Source organism: Neopelma chrysocephalum, unplaced genomic scaffold (genome assembly GCF_003984885.1).
Source record: "Neopelma chrysocephalum unplaced genomic scaffold, ASM398488v2 Primary Assembly neopelma1_63, whole genome shotgun sequence".
Taxonomy (NCBI): Eukaryota; Metazoa; Chordata; class Aves; order Passeriformes; family Pipridae; genus Neopelma; species Neopelma chrysocephalum.
In genome coordinates, this window is record NW_020897720.1 from 12,582,997 (window position 1) to 12,602,406 (window position 19,410).

Consider the following 19,410-nt stretch of genomic DNA (forward strand, 5'->3'; position numbering starts at 1 on the left):
CCAAGCTTTCATGTTGCAGGCATCCTTTGTTGTTCAGGCAATGTGGAGATGAGATACTTTTAAAAGCTTTCAGGTTTTCTCTAAGGACTTGCACACACCCCTTGCACATCACATTATGTGCTGCATTTGTCTCTGACCTCAGAGGCCCCTCTCTCTTTGATTTTCCTGGCTTCTCATTTAATTTGCTGGACAAACAGCATGAGCCACACATAAACTGTGCAATGTACCGTGAGGGATTAGATATTAGTAAGAATAATAGTCTTTACAGAGTAATGCACTATAGTTTACAAATTACAGAAAAATACCCAAACAACAAACATTTACTCAATCCTGTTCATGTCTAGAACTTTCATTCTTAGAGGATTAAAGCAGCTCTCCAAGATCCTGTCAGAGCTACCCTTGGGAATAATAAGCCTAAATTTTGGCAATTTCCCCAGTACAGTGTATTTGTTTGAAAAAAACTTAATGCAATCTGCTGGGTTCTGTGAGTGTGTGTTTAATCAAATACTTCAATGCTCTTTCTTCTGAAGCAAAAATCCATGCCAGTACATTAATCAATACTCATCATGATAGATAAAAGGTTTTGCATAAAAACATGCCTTTTTTTTCTTTTTTTTAGGGAAAGTCAGATTTAGCGAGTTCAAACCAGATGTAAATACTGTTGTATTGTTACTTAGGAAAAAAATCCAATAAATTTGAAATGGTTTTATTTTAATAAAACAACAGTCAAAAGCTTTTCCTTTGGCTGTGAACTGGGCAGTTTTCTTCCCTTAATTCTGAAAATGTCAGTCAACAAAAGAATTCACCCGGTGCCCATAAAGAAATCTGCAGTAAAAATTAACTCATGAATTCATCCTAGAACTTACAAAAAACTCTAGGGATGCAAAAAATAATTTTAATATTTATGTTTTCTGCATCCATGCATACGATTTAATCTTCATAACAATTTTATTATAGAGCTGTATTATCCTAAATTATTGAGTGTAGTCTCACATTTCACCACTAAAGTTAGGGAGGGCTGTTACTCTAGGAAGGCCTGAGTGTCCCAGAACACAGTTTTTGGCTTCCTGCCTACCCAAGATGGATGAGCAAACTGTGTTCTACACCACTGAAAATATCCTTTCCTCTTTTTTTTTCTCAGCTACAAATAAATAATACTTGAAAGAACCATATTCTTACAGCAGATTTTCCAAATATTCTTCCTGTCCTGCATCTGCCAGCTTGTAAAAAAATATCAAGGGTTTGATGAAATGGGGAAAATTCACCCTGTTAGGGAGTGACATCCCTTCCCTCTTTGTTCTAGCACAAACTGAAAGAAAAGGAGGGATTTGCAGAAAAGTTAGTAATACCTGCAGAGGAGTTAGAAATACCTACACTTTGCCTGGAGAAAGACAAAAAATGAACCAACTACACTCTGGTCTTGGCCTGTTATTGTTGGGGTTCTCCCATCCTGGTAGCCCTTTCAAGAAACCACATACAAGTAAAACACATATAATTAAAATGGAGAAATAGTCACCAACAGGAAGCTGAACGATGCCATCCTGTAAAGTTCCCCTCTGGCACAGGCTCTTTTCCCTGAATTGTACTTAATACATAAATGAACAACAATTATTTTCTGAATCAGCATGAAAATGAACAAGAGAAAGAAGCTCTGAGCACACCAAGGTTAATTGGGGAACCAAATGAGGGTATTAATAGATCCAAAGATAATTAATCATCACCCAGGTCTGGTTCTCCTATAGATTGCTCACCTGATAAACATTACCCCGTAAATCAGGCAGAACTGAACATGATGAGCTCAGGACCAAGCCCTCCCTCACACTGGTCAGGCCCCTGGGAATGTGGGAGTCAGGTTTGCAGCTCAAGGTGTCACCCCACAGGAGCCCTTGGTGTTGTGCCATCCCTCATCAGCACTCAGCAGCAAAGCAAGCAAGAGAAAACACAGGCAGGCACAGGGCAGAGAGAGAAAACCAACAGGGTTAGGGGTTTATAGCCCTGCATTTAGCATATTTTAAGAGGTGACTGCTGATGCAATCACAGCCATCGAGGAGCAGCACTGTTTCAAATCCTTGCTTGTGTGCAAAACTTCCCAGCAAATCCCTAAAAGTGTGTTTGCTGCGGTCAGAGATTTTTGCTGTAATGCTCCCAGCAGTTCTCCAGAGCAGGTGTGGCACTGATGTTCTGGCAGTTATTGCTTTGCTTCCCCCTCTTGGAAACAATTTGAAGCTCTCAACTGGCACACGGACAGCAATGGTATGAGAATGCTCCATTTCACATATGGGGTTGTTTTACTTCACTTGTTTTGAACAGGGTCCTTCCTAACCAGAAATGGTGTATCAGCTGCAGGATTTGTGAAGAAAGAGAGGGAGATTTGTCTGCTCCTTGTGGATAAGTGCAGCTGCCAGCACTGCCATGCTGGTCAGAGCAAGGTTTAGACGTGTAATTTAGAAGAACAGATGTTTTATCTGGGAATTTGTCCAGATCTTAAAAACAAAAGATGGTGAGGAATGCAGCAGTGGCCTCTTTTGTCAGCACATTATCCTGAAAAGTCCTGAAGAAGTTGTGAGTTAACAGCTGGATTTCTAAGGCCCAGCAGAGAAGTAGAGACAATGTGTGATTACCTTTGTGAGTGACACACACTGCAGTGATGAGCTAATTGGTGATCACCAGTTAAATGGACTGAGCAAAGCTGTAAACCCTGCACATGTTAATATGCCCATTATTTTCCCATCAATCCTCTCTTCTCACCCTGTTCTTTTGAAAAGAGCCCAGGAGTGACATCTTTCCTTCCCATCCTCTGCACCAGCAGAGACAAATGGCACAAAGTATTACAAGGACTGGATGTGTCTGAGAAATCTTTGAGAGACATTAACTCCTGCATTTCACGCAAAACTGAACTAATAAAGACTCTTCCTCATAGATGTCCAAATTGAAAGGGGTTTTAATCCACACAAAAAGGATTTCATAAGACCCTATCATTAGTACAAGGACTATTAAGCATAGAAGAAGGTACCTTCAAATTTATCTTTTACACACTCTTCAATCACTGCTCAGTCTTGCCTTTTCTCTAAATGCACTGTTCAATTTGTGCCGTAAATGCCTTGGAGGATGTGCTGACAAAATGCTATTATCTGTCTGAAATACCTCTCAGACATCTTCTGCCTTAACTTTTGAAGTACTGAAAGCTTACTAGAAAAATTAGTTGGACAGTGTCCATGGAGAAAGACAAAAAATGAACAAACTACACTCTGCTCTTGGCCTATTATTTGGGTTTTCTCATCTTGCTGCTTGTGGTAGCCCCTTCAAGAAAACACATACTAGGAAAACAAATACAATTAACATGGATAAATATACCAACAGGAAGTGAAATGATGCTATTTTGCAAAGTTCCCTTTGAGCTGTGCCCTTTTTCCTGTATCTCACAGAATACAAAAATAAACAGTTATTTTCTTAATCAGCATGAGAAGGAACAAGAGAAGAGAAAAAAGCTATGAACACAGCAAGGTTAATTGGGTAATCAGCTGCTGGTAAAAGGGCAGGGTGGTTGGAACTAGATGATTTTCAAGGTCCCTTCCAACCCAAACCATTCCATGATTGGAGATCAGGGGCTGCTCACCAGGTGATTGTGAAGGGGAGGAGAAGCAGAGCAGGAGGAGGTTGCAGATGCTGGAAAGGAGAGGCCCGACTGGGGCAGGGTCTGAGTAAATGTTGAATAACACATTTACATGTAACTCAGTTTTCTGCACTGCTACTGCACTCTGCAGTGGTTTAAAAAGTGGGCATTCCAGCACAAAGGAAATGATGTGGGAATGGCATTGCTCTGGCACTGGTGATTTCAGGGTTAGCTACACACTGTGCCTGGGAAACCACAGCTCCCTTGTGCTGCAGCTCTTCAGTGGGTCACAGGGGGTGACACAAATCAGAGCAGTTCTGTCTGGGAGACTCAGCAAGAACAAAGGTGCTGCTCCCTCCACTGCTTTTTGCTGAGCCTACACACTGTGTAAAGCCACTAAAGCAAGTTGATAATGATGCATGAAGTGGAAAACCCTCCTGGAGGACACCCACCAAAAGCACCATGGGTGTGCAAAACAACCACAACAATGCTGTGTTATTTGGTGGTTCTTACTCCACGTGCCCACACGAATATATTCAGGTTTTCACTGGTTTTAAATAGGTGCAACTCCACTTCTTGCAATGTGTTTACTCCTGGTTAACACAGCCTTAAATATGACTGGAGTCAGATACAGCAGCGCTGAGCTCAGGCACAGGAAGAGCAGAATGTCGTGGGACTAAAGATGAAAACCTTTAGAGGTGCCACTCCACTGATTCAAACCAGCAGAGAATTTGCCCTGGTTACTCCCCTCCTTGGCCTGTCTCCCTTCTGAGGCAAAGGGAGCTGGGTACCTGGAGAATAAAACCACTTTGGGGTTCTATGTGCCACTATCACACATCAGCAGTAGCTCTTTTCAGCATCACAAAACTTGCTGGAAACTGTTTGGTGAATTTTCAGTGTAAGTTTTCAATACTTTTCGATTCATCCCCATAGTCACAGTGCTGCTCAAAGGTTATCTGAAATGGCTGCAGGCAGTGAGGAATCATAGAGAGATCACATGAAAAGCAGCCTGGTTTCTGCAAAGAAACGATATTCAGCTCCTCTGTACCATTACTCTGAACCATTTTGACTACTTTGGGGACATTAAATGCTGGAAATAGCTCAGAAAGCATTTGGCTCCACATCTATGTCTATATATCACAAGGACTACTATATAATGCAAGTGGTTCAAATCCATCCTAACTACAAAATGTAAGCTACATAATGCCAAAAATGTCATTAGGATGTAAGCACTGCCCATAGGCAGACTCCTTCCATCCTTCCAGGGATCATTCCAGACTGAAAACCAAAGATTAAACACACTGCCTCACGCACATTACACCATTAACTTTGTATTATCGATCAAAGACAAATTATTCTTACAGGATCAGCTTCCTCAGCCAGGTATCACTGAGATAAGATGAAATATAGTCCTAGTACTTGGGAATCAGATCATCCTGAAGGGCTTAAGCCCTTGGCTCAAACAGCTGTTGAACTCAGATCTCAGCTGATGACAACATTTAGGAACTGAGTTGTTACAGGCAAATTTTGCTTCCATACTAAACAGGGAGACTAATTGAGACCAGTCCCCAAATTTATCACTCAAATATAATGAAAGCTAGACAATGTATTTTCCTTAAAATGCAGACCCAGCATTCAGAGTACACGATTTATTCCACACTTGTTGGCAAGTGGAGGGGTTTATTCTTTAGTTTTATTCTGGCTCTTGGCTCAGAGAGGCTCTGGAGATATTCAAACCCAGTTGCCTTACTGGTTCTACTAGTTCTGCTTCCCAAACAGGGCAATGTTAGTTTGTTTGAGCCACATTTGTTTTTAAATTTCTTAATTCTTGGGTGTTTGCAGCATATTTCAACTCATGAGCAGTAGGCATTTCTTCATTTATTCATAGCTTCTCTTGGTAAAATTCTGTGGTCTAATTTGAACATCTTGGCCAAAGCTTGTAACATATCTACTCCATTTGCTCTTAATTCAGTTCTTTAACAATCAGATCTGAAGCTTTCTGCAATTATGTGACTCCCCATGGAGATGCTCTACAAAGTTCCACCAACATTTTCCATTTTTTTTGCAAATTTAAGCAGAGGTTTGATATAGTTTTAAAAAAATTAATATCTCTTAATTACTTCCAATTAAGTTGCTGGAACTGTAGATGTCTCTGACACGTATTTCAGGTTTTCAGGTTTTAAAACGTGCATGTTTGCTGCTGTGAGAGGCACAAACCCCTCAAAGCACACGAGGTTCCCTCACCTGTGCACCAGCTGCTTGCGGCTCACGCAAATCGCGGTCTCGTAGTCGTGGGTGACACACACCTTGTGTGGGCTGCACTTCACCTTCAGGCAGGGATCCTTGGAGGGATCCAGGGCTGTAAAACACCAAACACACCAAAAAAGAAAGTGAGATATGCACAAAAAAGTCTCTCCTGGCTGAGGGATGACAGCTGGTGAGAATGGACACTCCCCTGTCTGAGCAAATAAAGACTTTGCCATTTTATAGCATGTGCTGCTGCTTTCAGACTGCACGTGAAATAGGGATGTTTTCTACTGTAGAAACATGTAGAAAGACATGGAGAGCTTAAAGACTGACTACTGAACAATAATCTGAGTCTAACTTGCATTCCCATTAATATTAGACATGAGATTTTGGGATGAAGTTCTGGTTTAATCGTCTATATCATGCTGTTCATCTCATAGAAAAGTTATGATGGGATAAAATAACAAATAACAAAATGAGTGGTATTTTAGAAGCTAACTAATAACTGACATATTGCAGAGCGCTAATAAATTTAATTTCACAGATGCTGCATAACAGGCATGTTATTTTGCAGAAATTATTTTTCATTTTTACAGAGAAGCATCTCCTGTATTTAAAATGCTTGAGTAGAAGAGCAGTAATAGCAATAAAATAATCCTGGGCTTTCATACAGCAACTTGCATCACCAGCACTGCTGTTGGAGGTTGAATTGGAGAGCATGACGTGTCTCAGGGCAAATATGCCCAAGCTGTTGTCCCATTTGAAAGGTACCTCTCTAAATCCATTCTCTTACAAAAGGATGTTCTGAAGATCAGCAGTAAGACACTACGTGCCATGATGAATTACAAATATTCAAAGCATGGTTTATGTGAATACTTTCAGAAGAAGGGAAGTCTCAGCCACACTGAGAAATTTCAAGAAGCGATTTTTAGAGAAGCTCTTTTTGGACATTCTTTTGCCACGGATTTGACTTTCTGTTCCTCTTCAGCATGTCTTCAAATCCCATTTTACCTCTCCCATTGTTCCCCATATCACTCTTGGTTTCATTCTGGGGACTGTATAAAGCTCCTACTGCACATTATGACAACTGTGCCTCCCTCTTCTCCTGAACGCCCAGAGAAACTTTTCAAAGGAGGTTGTTTGAGGTATAAGAATTGTCAGTTTGCTACGTGCCAAATTTCTTGGAGAGCAAACGCATTTCCAACAGGCAGAGGATTCTTCTGTGTGTTCCTGCAGGTCTTAAGAGCTGCAGCTGTTCTGTGCTGGGTTAAACAGCCACAGCTACAAGCTCCTGCCACATTAACACCCATTACACATTTGGGACGGGCAATTGAGCTTCACGAGTGCATATGTATTTACTGGAATGCCTTTGGTGAGAGACGGGGGGTGGAAATCATAAAAACAAAGCAAAAGCGTTAAAAGCTTTTCCTCTTAAAGCCATTAAAAGTGATCGAAGAGGTGAAATGAGCAGGGAAGGAGAAAAGACCATCTGTTTCCTGCACCATAAACAACAAGGCATCAACATTTAATGCGTTAGGAAAACACACAGGCAGGTTAGAGGGGACAGGGTCTGTCCCAGTGGAACCACCAAAGGCTGACATGGCTCTTCAGGGGGGTTTTGCTGTTGCCTTTTGGTGTCTTTTTTAAGTCAGGCAGATGAGAAGTATCCCATTCGCTGCCCTTTGCATTCCCAGAACACTAAGAGTGAGATACACCCTCTTAATCCTCTTTACTCTCCCTGGAGACCGAGTTAGAGACTGAGGCAAATCTTTGACAGGGATTGAGATATCGAGGCACAGTTTCCTTAGTTATCTGCCTACCTAGATATTCCTTAACTGCAAAAGAGAGTGAAACACCCTCCTTCTGCAAAGCCTTTGGAGAGTGAGCACCACTTGGAGTGTGCAGGGTCAGCAGATTGTAGCTTTAAGGGACAAGTGCCGGGTCCTGCACTTGGGCCACAACAACCCCCGGCAGCTCCAGGCTGGGACAGAATGGCTGGAGAGCAGCCAGGCAGGAAGGGACCTGGGAGTTTGGATGGACAGGAAGCTGAACATGAGCCAGAGTGTGCCCAGGTGGCCAAGAAGGCCAATGGATCCTGGCCTGGATCAGGAACAGTGTGGCCAACAAGTCCAAGGATGTGATTCTTCCCCTGGACTCAGCGCTGGTGAGGCCACCCCTGGAGTGCTGTATCCAGTTCTGGGCCCCTCAGTTCAGGAAGGATATTGAGGTCCTGGAGCAGGTCCAGAGGAGAGCAACGAGGCTGGGGAAGGGACTGGAGCACAAGTCCTATGAGGAGAGGCTGAGGGAGCTGGGGCTGTTCAGCCTGGAGAAGAGGAGGCTCAGGGGAGACCTCCTCACTCTCTGCAACTCCCTGACAGGAGGGGGGAGCCAGGTGGGGGTTGGTCTCTTTTCCCAGGCAACTCTCAGCAAGACAAGAGGGCTCGGTCTTAAGCTGTGCCAGGGGAGGTTTAGGTTGGATATTAGAAAGAATTTCTTTCCAGAGAGGGTGCTCAGCCATTGGAATGGGCTGCCCAGGGAAGTGGTGGATTCTCCGTCCCTGGAGGTTTTTAAGAAGAGACTGGATGTGGCATCAGTGCCATGGGCTGGGAACCACAGCGGTCGTGGATCAAGGGTTGGACTTGATGATCTTGGAGGTCCCTTCCAACCCAGCTGATTTCTATGATTCTATGAATTCAAAGGTCATTCCCACACCCACAAACTTAACGAGCAGAACTTCTGCTCGCCTGCACCTGGCCTTGCTCTGCTGCTGGAGCACAGACACGTTGTCTGCTTTTGCTGGTGGCACATCCTCGATGCAGAATGCTGCCTCAACAAAAATCACTGTGCAAACTGGCTCAGAGCCCGGGGCTGAGAGCTGCCAACAGCACTGGGCTGCTGGAGAGCACACTCTGGCCTTGTGCTCCTGGTTTTCCAGCAGCCAAACCTGCCTAAGTGGGAACGTGGGTTTAGCCTTCAGAGTCAACCCTGGTTTGGCAGGAATAAGAGAAGCAAAATTTTGGCCCACATGGTCCATGTGGCATCATGCACAGTTACAATATTTAGCATTTTTTCCTAGTAAAATTTACTCTAATTGGAGAATTTTATCCACTTCAGGAACTATTTAGGTTTTCTAAGGTAGTGAAAATGCACACAGGTCTGAAATAGTATCACACTCTACATTACTAGTAAAAGAAACACAGCTTTCAAATATTTTGCTATTTGAAATTTGTCTATCAAAAAAGAAAAATACATATGAATATAGTTGAATAGTTTGAAGAAAAGCAATAGGAAAAAATATGGCTGGAAATCCCAGTCATAATTCCCTTACAAATCAGGCCCCAACCTCAGTGTCTTGCTTCCAAAAACTGAAAATAATAATAATGTTGACTATAATAAATAAAGCTTTTCCACACCTCTGTGCTGGATCAATTATTTCATTTATGGTGGAAAAGCTCATGAAAATCCTTACATGGAACACACAATAGAAGTATCATTTATTATTCATTACGAACAGCCCTTACATAGAGTTCAAACCAGTAGCAAGAAGTTTATTAAATACCAGCAAAACTTCTTTTTAGAAGACAGCAGAAAAACTCATGATGTGCATTACTATTTCCTGAGATTTTTGTCCACTTATGCAGAATGTATGATCCACAGGAACAGAAAAGTTCCAAATGGGTCTTTATATGTCTGCAAAGTTCCTCAACATGTCCAATACGTTTGGAAGGTTGTTCCACTGCTGAGCAACACAAGCCCTAAGGAGGGCTCATAATAAGAAACAATTTCTGAAATATGCTAATCAAAGACCACGCTTTGTTAATCAGATTTCTCCATGACTGGGAGCAGATGCTCATCATTGGCAGGAGAACACCCCCTTGGGAATAAGATGAAACATAACAACCGTATTTGTCATTACAGTTCCTTTTTGTCCTAAAGCAACGAGGAGGAAATCTTTTGCAAATGAAGAGCTAAAAGTAAAAATAAATAAAGAAAGTGGGAGGATGATGTTATATTATCAGCTTGAAAGGAAAGCTACAGCCACCCCTTTCTGTGTCAGGGAGTCTGCACTCAGGTCTGTCTGCACACAAAAATACCTTAAGCCTGGCTTTGAGATGTGAACATTTTCCCACTTTTTCTTTAGGTTGAGTCTGAAGGTAAAACTGATGGTCAGTTAATCTCACCTGACAGCGGCTGAGGATTCATCCAAAATTTTTGTAAGGGGATACGTGTCCAGTCAGTATTGGAATTCAAGGTTTCACATGAACATAAATTCTTTGATAAAAACCCATTTCAGTCACTCTGCCTATCATTTTGGGAGCCCAGGCTTCATAGTTTCCTGTTCTGAGCATTTCCCATGTTCAGATCCCTGCACACTTGGTCTCCAAGGGAAGTATCCATCCCAGGAGGCAGCTGGCTGAAATACAGCACTGCCCATCTTTCAGTGCAATCATTTTCAGAAGCTTTTTATCCTGGGAAAATTTAGGATGTCTGGCTTTTCATCTTGCCTCAAAAATCTCCCTCTTCCTCCCTTCACACCCAGAGGTTTCTGCTGCTGATATTTACTTTCTGCCCAGCTGTCCTGGTACTCAGAGCTGTGAAGTCTCTTCCTGTCTGACAAGGGAAGAAGTGTTTAGATGGGTTAAAGTTTCTGCTTCATTGGTCACAACATTTCTGGAAGAAAATTGTACTCTGCAGGTCAGCTGATTGCACTGCAAAGGGAAAGGCTCTCCTACATACACAGTGACCCAAAACCTGTGCTCCACTCATTTATATAAAATAGAGGTGCAGCATCAGAATTCCTGTTGTTAAGAGACAAAAGACTTGCATTCCTTCTTTTCTTTTTTTCCCCTCTAGCTTTTATTATGCAGAGCAACCTAAATTCTCCCTTAAAACTATAAATCTTCTATGGTTATCTCAGAGAGAGAGCAGAATAATTGGTAGATATAAACACCAGGGATTGCACCAGCCTGCTAACAACCTCCTAATGGCATGTTGACATTGCTTTCCAGTACCAAAAGGACTACAGACACCAACTGCATCCCAAATCCCTTTCCCTCCCAGCTCCACCCAGCAGACCAGAGAACTTTCCCTTATGAACTAAGCACATTTTCCTCTCCCCTCCTTGCACCATTCACCAGAGGCCGTGGGTTTGCAATATAAATCAGTGTGGCACAAAGACCTACCAGCAGTGTTTGAGATACTTTTCTATTAAATTTCATGTTTTTATTTATTACCATGCTATAAAAGAAGACTTATGACTTGCAGGAAAATCTTAGTTCAGTCAGTGGCAGCACAGGGAGGAGCTGCTCTCTAAGCCTGTGGCTCCACGTGCTGTGGCAGAGGGTCACTGTGTTAATCACAACACAGGGAATTTACTTTTCACACATTTGACTTTAAAAGGGTGATAACAAATAAATACTTTCAGTGTCTCACAGCAATGGATGTGTAATCCTGCAGAAACCGTGCAACTAGTTCACGACAAGATTTATGAGCTTGATTCTGTTTTTATGACCACTCCTTAGGGGAAGGGGAGTAATTTCAAAGTGTGGCTGTTTAGTGGAGCTGAAATGAACTGCACAATCAAAAAGAGATGGCATTATGTAAATATTGGGTTTTCTGTTCCCAAAATTGCCTGCCAATAAGCACTATGATCACTCAATGACAAAAATACTCGGGCGTAATGCAATGTCAAGAGCACTTGCTATTCTGCAATCCCCTTGGATCTGTTCTGACTATATGAGAAAAGAAGAGCATCTGTTGGGAAAGGTATGAAAAACTGGAAAATGAGACCTGCTGTCTTCAATGCAAAGGTCCCAGGGTATATTTTAATACAAAAGAGATCAATAATAAAACTCAGTCTCTCAATTAAACGATGCATTACATTATAGGTGTGCATTTCAATATGATTACATGTTACTTGATTCCAGCTGTACTCCACGAGCAGGCACGAGAAGGAAAGCACAATTCCTGGCTGGAGAGGCCAGGAAATGGGCAGGAATGGGAAAGCTGCAGACATGAGCAGGTCTGGACAGAAGGCTCTGCCTTTCACCTGGCTTCCCCCCCACCCAGCATGAAGTTCAGATGGCATCTTATGTCAAACTTCAGACCCAAGAGGGAAGGTCTCAAATCAGCATCTTGTCTCCACTTGCAGCACAGTGACAACCAAAAAGAAAGTGTGACTGAGGCAACTGAGTAGTGACTTGGTAGAGTTCTACTACACACTTCCACGAGAACCCTGGTATGGCAAAAGTCTAAGAAGCCATTAAGCAGCTTAAACATGTGTCAGGAAAAACCCCTACAAGATTTGCTCTTGATTTTTGCTGGGGAAAGGGCATGTTCTCAATGCATGATGGCTAAAACCAGCTTTGCCTTTAACATTTTGGTTGTTCCAAGCACCCCACAGCCTTCCCACCAGAGTCAAAGCTTCTACAACCCTAAAGTACGTGAGGAATTGATGCTGTTTTTCCCAGGGTGAACATGGTCATACATATTCAGCTAAAGAGCACTCAGGTGAGCATTGCTCTGCTTCTCTGGGAACACATGGGAAGTTCACAATGCTCCAGTGGAAAACTTCAACCAATCCATGTGCTGAGGTTAGACTGTCACAGACTCAAGTGCACTGGGTCTACTCCATCCCCTTGTATGAAAAAGACACCCCAGGAAGCCCAGGATGGATTTCCAGGCTTTTACAGCCATTGGGAAGACCATGTTCTTTGTTGGAGCTGAACGTTAACATTTATTCTCGGAGCTGATATTGTCAATAACTCTGGTTTTACAAACAGTTATTTAATAACAGGTTACAAGGCCCACCCCCCATATAAACGTAAATAATCACCACTGTTTTTCATCCTGCTTCTGCAAATCTTGGCATAAGTCATTCTGCTTCATTAGGGAGAAAATTGGTGTTAGCCCTTCCCCAAGTCCAGGGGAGAGCATGTCTTCCATCAGTCAGCTCAGATATTTCAGTCTGTCTCTCCTCAGAGCAGTTTGCATACAGAAATCAATTCAGCTGAAAATTAATTACTGTGAGCCTGACCGTTTCGAACATGTATGTGAATTGTTTTCAATAAATGGAATTTCTCAAGGCAGTTAAGCAGTGACATCTCAAACTGTCAGCATTTGTTCCATCACTGCACAGTATTTTTGTATAGCTTTTTTGTACAGCTTTTCTTTGGAGCACTCTGACATCTGAGTGGCTGAAGATGCTGATATAGTGCACAGAAACATCTATTTTAATTTTTACAGGCACTTTCAAAAATCACTTCTTATAACTGACATATAATTGCTTTTGACATTGCTGAGGGCCATCCAAGGCAGAAGATGCTTCAAAGGACTCTACAGATTTCCTTTCTGAAGCAAAGGATAAGAACCCGAGTATTTAAATTAATGTCCTTGACGAATCTACAGAAATCCAATGCAGTGAAAAAAAACAGGGAAAGAAAAGAAAAATAAGATAAGACTGTAAGTTGGGAAATGTGCTTCCACTGGTGGATGTGATAATCAGTCACAACCCTCAGTGCAGGTGCCCTTTTCACAAACAACTCTCCTGCCTGCAAGGCAGAGGTTCATCCAACATGCCAGTGTGGCTCACTTGCACAGTTCAGTGGAGTGTGATCTGGCACCAGTGCCACGATGCTCCTCTCAATTCCAAGCACTTCCACTCTGGGATAATTTGTGCTTGCACATGTCATACCCTCGGGGTGCTTTTCTGCATATCCCGGGGCAGCTGAAAGCAAAACAGACTTAAAAAAACCCAGCAGAAGGACATTGCTCAGATGTTCCCTTCAATTATTAATTCCAGGAAGCAGTGGGGTATAAAAATTACCCCATTCTCTGGGACTCAGAGTGCTTTGGCATGTGTTTAATGACAGCAGCTCTACAGTCCCCAAAACCCCTGGGGTGATCCAGCTTCGAGTTCCTGGGATGCAAGTGAGAGCTTGAAAAACTCCTCTAATTTTGAGTTGGTGGAATGTGAGGAAATGCTGAAACCTCTCCTGCCTCTCAGGGAGGACCCAGGTCTGCAGGATCTCTCCTGACAGATCCTCAGCACGGGAGCAGAGCTAAACCAGGCTCAGCCCTCTGCCTGCTTCCCAAAGGGCCCTTCACACCCCAATCTCTCACCCAAATACCAACATCCCTCCAGCCTTTCTCTGCTCTGCCCAGGCAGGCTGGCAGAGCCACTGCTGCCCCCATCCCCTGCCCCTGGGGTGCCTCCAAGCCCTGCCATCCCTCTTCTGGAATGAAACACGCTCCCTCAAACTTCCAGGTTCAATTTTCCAGAGGAAAAGAGAGAGAAAGACTCGGGTCTCTGCACTGGTTGGCTGATAAGAGCTCGTGAGATGATATTAAGTCAGATTTTAGCTGAGGCTGCATTTTGCATATCTGTGGTTGAACATGGGTCCTGTGACACCACCTGATCTCCTTAAACCTCCAGATCCCAGTGCCAGAACAGAACTTTGCATTTCTCTCCCAATCCCAGAAAGATTTTAATCTGTCTGCTGCTGGGAAAATACCGAAAATATAAACTATAAAGATTTTAAAATATCCAGGCCGTGCAAAACACTCCAAATCATCATAAATTTTAAAAAAAAAAAAAAAGAGAAAGTATATTTAAGATGACTTTGAGATTTTTTTATGCTTGCACTTGACAATCCTATGGTGAGTTTGAAATGCTGGATATAATTTTTCCTGTGAACTGACCTAGACTAGGCTTTCTGTTACAGAATTATCATTTATTTAGTGGGATTTCATTTAATACAAATTACTTTACTCTGAGGCCAATGAAAACAAACAACGTTATGCCTTCTTCTGAAAATAATATTTTAAATTATTCATGCATAATTAAAGATATACCTTTCCCATTTCAGATTAATACAAACATATATTTTGATTTGCTTGGAGAGAAGTCACATGGTATGTGGTGAAACCCTTTTGGAATGGTTCTGAAGCTGTTATAATTTATAATTTAACTGAAGCAGCAATGTAATGGGAAAAAAATTACTGTGATTTAATTCAGAGAGCCAGCTCATATGATACTGAACCCTTTTCCAACTTTGATTAAAAGCTATAATGAAGTGTAACACTGTGAACTAAGAGTAGAAAAAATAAAATTGAAACAATATGGAACTCCTCTGTATTTTTCACAGAGAAAAATCTCTTACCAATCAAATTTTATTATTCTTCAGTAGATATTTTTAGCCATTAAATCTCATTGCAAAACATGAACAGCACACATATCTCTTAATGCTTATTTTTAGAGGTAATGCAGAAGAAAAACTGCATCACTCTTAGCACTGATTCCATCAGCAAATAGTGAAAAACAAGGACCAAAGGCCTGGTTTTACAAATCAGTGTTTCAGTATTTCGGTTTGCATAATTACAACTCCCTTCTAACACAGCACTGGAGAGAGCTAAGCAAGCAATAAAAATCCTGGGTGTGAGTTCTCTGAAAGGCTGACAGGGTTGCTCTGTTTGTCCACAGCCTGAATGTCAATGTTGTTCCAGTCACAGCAGCTCCAGGCACCTCCTGGATTTAAATGTTACACCAGAAAAGACACTCAGCTCTGCAAATGAGAAAAACTCCACTTCTTCCTTTAAGTTCCTGTGCTTGTTTGCAAGGATAAATGAAGCAGATTTTGGATCCAAACATTATCAGCTACTGCACATAAAATACATAAGCTTGGCCCTGGAAGTGCTCAAGGCCAGGCTGGTCTAGTGGAAAGTGTCCCTGCCTGTGGCAAGGGGTCAGAACTGGATGATCTTTAAGGTCCCTTCCAACCTAAACCATTCTGTGTTTCTATGATTTTATACTTAATGAATAAGGTGGAACACTGATAACATTCTCTGGACCGATATGTTGGGGATGAATTCCCAACTTTACACTTTTTCTTGGAGTTCTTGGCATCTCAGTGCATGGGCAGTCGCTGTCCAAGTCAATGGGTCAGGAAGGAAAAGACACTCTTACATTGGCTTCTTGTTCTATCCTTGCCTTTTTCATCCCTTGGGATCAGTGAGTTAGTCACTCTATGCCTCCCTATCTTTCCCAGCATTTAAAACAGGGATAGCAACACTCACTGCCTGGAAATCACCCTGGGACTCCTGGGAGGCAGAACAGAACACGAGCAAAGGACCCCGGGAGTGACTTGTAATGAAATGACTCCAACACAGCTAAATTCTGCAGAACTAAGAGCCATTTCATGTTCATTTATGGCAGCCTGATTGTCTCCATGGAAACGTGGGCAAAACACTTCATTTTCCACATCAACAGAGGAAGATTTGTTTCCATATTACATTAGTTTTAGTGCGTAGTGAGCAAAACAAACACAGAAATAAAAGGCTCTTCAAAGAGTGATTTCATTAGGGAAGGAGCAGTTGCAGTCCCATCACATGGGAGCAGCTCCTGTCAACCTGATACCACTGTGGAAAACCTTCAAGATGGGCAGGAACACCTCTGGATTAGGGATGAAAGGGGAAAATCACGGATTTGTATTTTTACAGGTAAAGAACTTATTGTTAGAAGAAACCATTAGAATTATAAAGTTATGGGGATTTTAGCCATGAGACATGATCAAAAATAGCCCAACAGAATGAGATGCTGCAGCACAGGCCTTGTACTTAATCTAGAAACAGGAACACATCAGAAGTGTAAATTAGCTGGGGGCTGACTGGTGTAATAGATTGTTGCCTAATGGAATTTTCATTGCTTGTGAGAGGAATTACCTAAGCAGGAAAAGATGAAGCTCCTCTATGGATAATCAATTAGTCATATAATTGATATCTGGAAGAGGCTTAAATGGGAAATAAATGAAAGGACAAACGCCCGGCCTGCCTGGTTCTAAAGTGTAGTAAATATAAATACAGCAAAGAGAATTCCTTCTTCTAGCTGGAGCTTAACAGTGCTGGGAAAATCAGGGAGGACCTAATACCATTCCTCACTCCACAGTGCAAGAGGGAAGGTCTAGTGTGAAACAAATAAGGATGAAAATTCATAAATTACAAAATCATTTTGTAAAAATTAACTCCACTCCGCTGGAATCGACCAGTAATTGCTGGAATTGGGTCAAAGGCAGAAATTTTGAGGTTGGGAGTTTCTGAACAGTAGGAAATCAGTGACTTCTCTGCACAGAACGAGATGAAAGGGTAAAATTAGCAGCTCACCTTGGGAGTGGAGAGCAGATTGTCAAATGGGCTGGAAGACAGAAAGTGGTCACAAGGAAGGGCATTAGCACTGCAGTTCCAAAGTGTCTGGTGGTTTGACTGCACCGAAAATATGAAGTTATAGGACTTGTACCACACTGCAGAACACACATACAGAAGGAAAAAACCAACACTGAGCTCTTCCTACAGGTTTTTTTTTTTTTCTTGCTACGCTTCAGTTGCTGGAATCTCACGATCTGATTTTTAATTCACGCAGCCTTCAGTTCCTCTCTTGGTTTCGAGACCTCAAAATTAATTTTGAACAACAAAAGATCACCTCTACAGAGCTGCTGTTAATCAAAGTTGTCTTTGTGTAGTTCTCTGGCAAATGCCACAATTCTGTTCTCATTAATGCACTGCAGGGCATCTCGATATGTCTTTTGATAAGTGATTGGTAATAATTTTTAAACACACAAACCCAATGTTAGGCTCTAAATAGATTCATAGTTTAATTAAAATGCTTTATGTTTCTCAAAAAATAGACATGGATGAAGATATCATCTGACATCTCTTGCCAACATTTAGCCAAAGGAATTCTGAAAGAAGATCCTTTATGAAGAATTAAAGTTTGAACAGTTCCTTATGGATACTTGAGTAACTGTGTGGAATAACTAAAATGTTGTTTTGTCCTTTTTCCCACAGAGAAGGAGCTGAAGCTGCCTCAGGCAATACAACAGCAAACTCTGTCACCTTGCACTCAGCAGGGGAGCCAAAATCGACTCCTACAACAGAGGAAACAACTGTTCATGAGAGAATTGCTTGATTCCTGGAACACCCGGGCAAGAAAGGCCTTGAAAAGGAGTGAGATCCCTGAGTTATGAAGTCAGACTGAATTATTCAGGGTTCCTGATGTACATGTTACTTTTTTATTAGAACAAAGATGAAACGTGGAGTGCTAATAAAAAGGAGCCATGTGCATCTGTAAAGCTGAATAATTCAAACACAAAGTAACAATGGAACTGGAAACTGCGTTTTACTCTCTTTCAGGGGATATATATTATATTTCCAGAGTCAGCTTGTCTGATCTATCTCTAGACATATCTGGAGGCACTGCCCCAAATACTTTTCCGATTTCAAACAAGATCCCTGGTAAAAAATGACAGTCAGAAATAGAACCAGTGCAAGGGTGACCTTAGTATTAAGGAGGAAAAAACATTTCCATTTATATAAATGTGCTGTGACGTCGAGAAAACGGAAACTTCATTGCAGCACGATTCATCCATTCCACTCCTGCTTCTGCAGAATGGATTTCTATTGGCTTTTAATCAGTAAATTGTCATTTTAATAAGGGTGCATCATCACAAAGAGGTCTTCTGTACTTCCAGAAGAGGTTGAAGCAGGGTGGGCAGTGGGATGGACTTTAGTGAGGGGGTACCTGCTCCTTTCTGATTCCTCCTCCCTCCCCTGTAGGGTTTCCACCACCCCCCTGTGATACTTGGGCTGACACTGAACTGGGAAAACGAGTTTGGCTTGATTTTGCCACGGTCGAACATTAAAATCTGCTCAGACAAAATGTGTTTGTCTGACAGGAATACCGAATTTCCATTTATAATTTGGGCAAGATAATTTTCCAGCTGATTTCACAGCGCTTTGCAGGATAGAGATGCTGCCAGAAAGCCTAACTGGAAATTTTCACCCGCCCTAAGTCACGCCAGAGCAAAGACTGCAGACAATCTGAACATGTCAGGTGTGCAGGAGAGAAAAAAAACTTAACCAAGAGCTTCATGTTCTGTGCTCTGACCCTTTTTCAACACTTGGGATGTTAAAGTAACTTCCTTTACTGAGATTCAGAGGTGGGGAGCAGCTGTAAGAACTTGTGAGCCTGAGCAGCAGTTAAGTTCTATCCAATCAACTACATCACAAGCTTTAGAAAGAAACAGTCACAGCAGCTTCTCCTGCTGCCACAGAGGCAACCTCAGTGTTCAGTACCACGAAGTTCATCAACAACAGAGTAAAAATGTAATTCTGCCCCATAACTCCTGAGAGCCTTTATGTTACGTGTCACAATTTGGAAGCAGAGTTCGTGTTTCAGTTCAAGGTGTTTAATTCAGCTACTCGTTTTAACCATCCTTTGCTTTTCCACAGACAGTACGTATGAAGAAAAAAAAAGGTGAAGCCATTAGAAAAATATAATTAAAGAAATATCGGTATCTTAGTGTATTTTTCCATGTGTTTGGTATAAATGAGCTATGAGGAAATATCACAAGAACTCACATTAAACTACAGTAACAGCCTTTGTACTAATGTGCAAGACCTAATGAGGGAATTCCTTTCCCTCTTCCTCACACAGTATCAATTTCATGCCCTATAGGTTTTTAAATGGCCCACAAATCTCGGTGATTTGTTTTTTTTCC

At 42.0% G+C, this 19,410-nt stretch overlaps 1 protein-coding gene across 1 annotated transcript in view; it reads right to left on the minus strand.

Annotated features, from left to right (window-relative positions):
- The window catches only part of SPOCK1 (SPARC (osteonectin), cwcv and kazal like domains proteoglycan 1), a 229,447-nt gene that overhangs the window by 111,886 nt on the left and 98,151 nt on the right, over positions 1-19,410 (minus strand). The window contains exon 4 of the mRNA XM_027682817.1: positions 5,858-5,972. Coding sequence (XP_027538618.1) covers positions 5,858-5,972 — 115 coding nt within the window. The remainder of the gene's footprint in view (positions 1-5,857; positions 5,973-19,410) is intronic.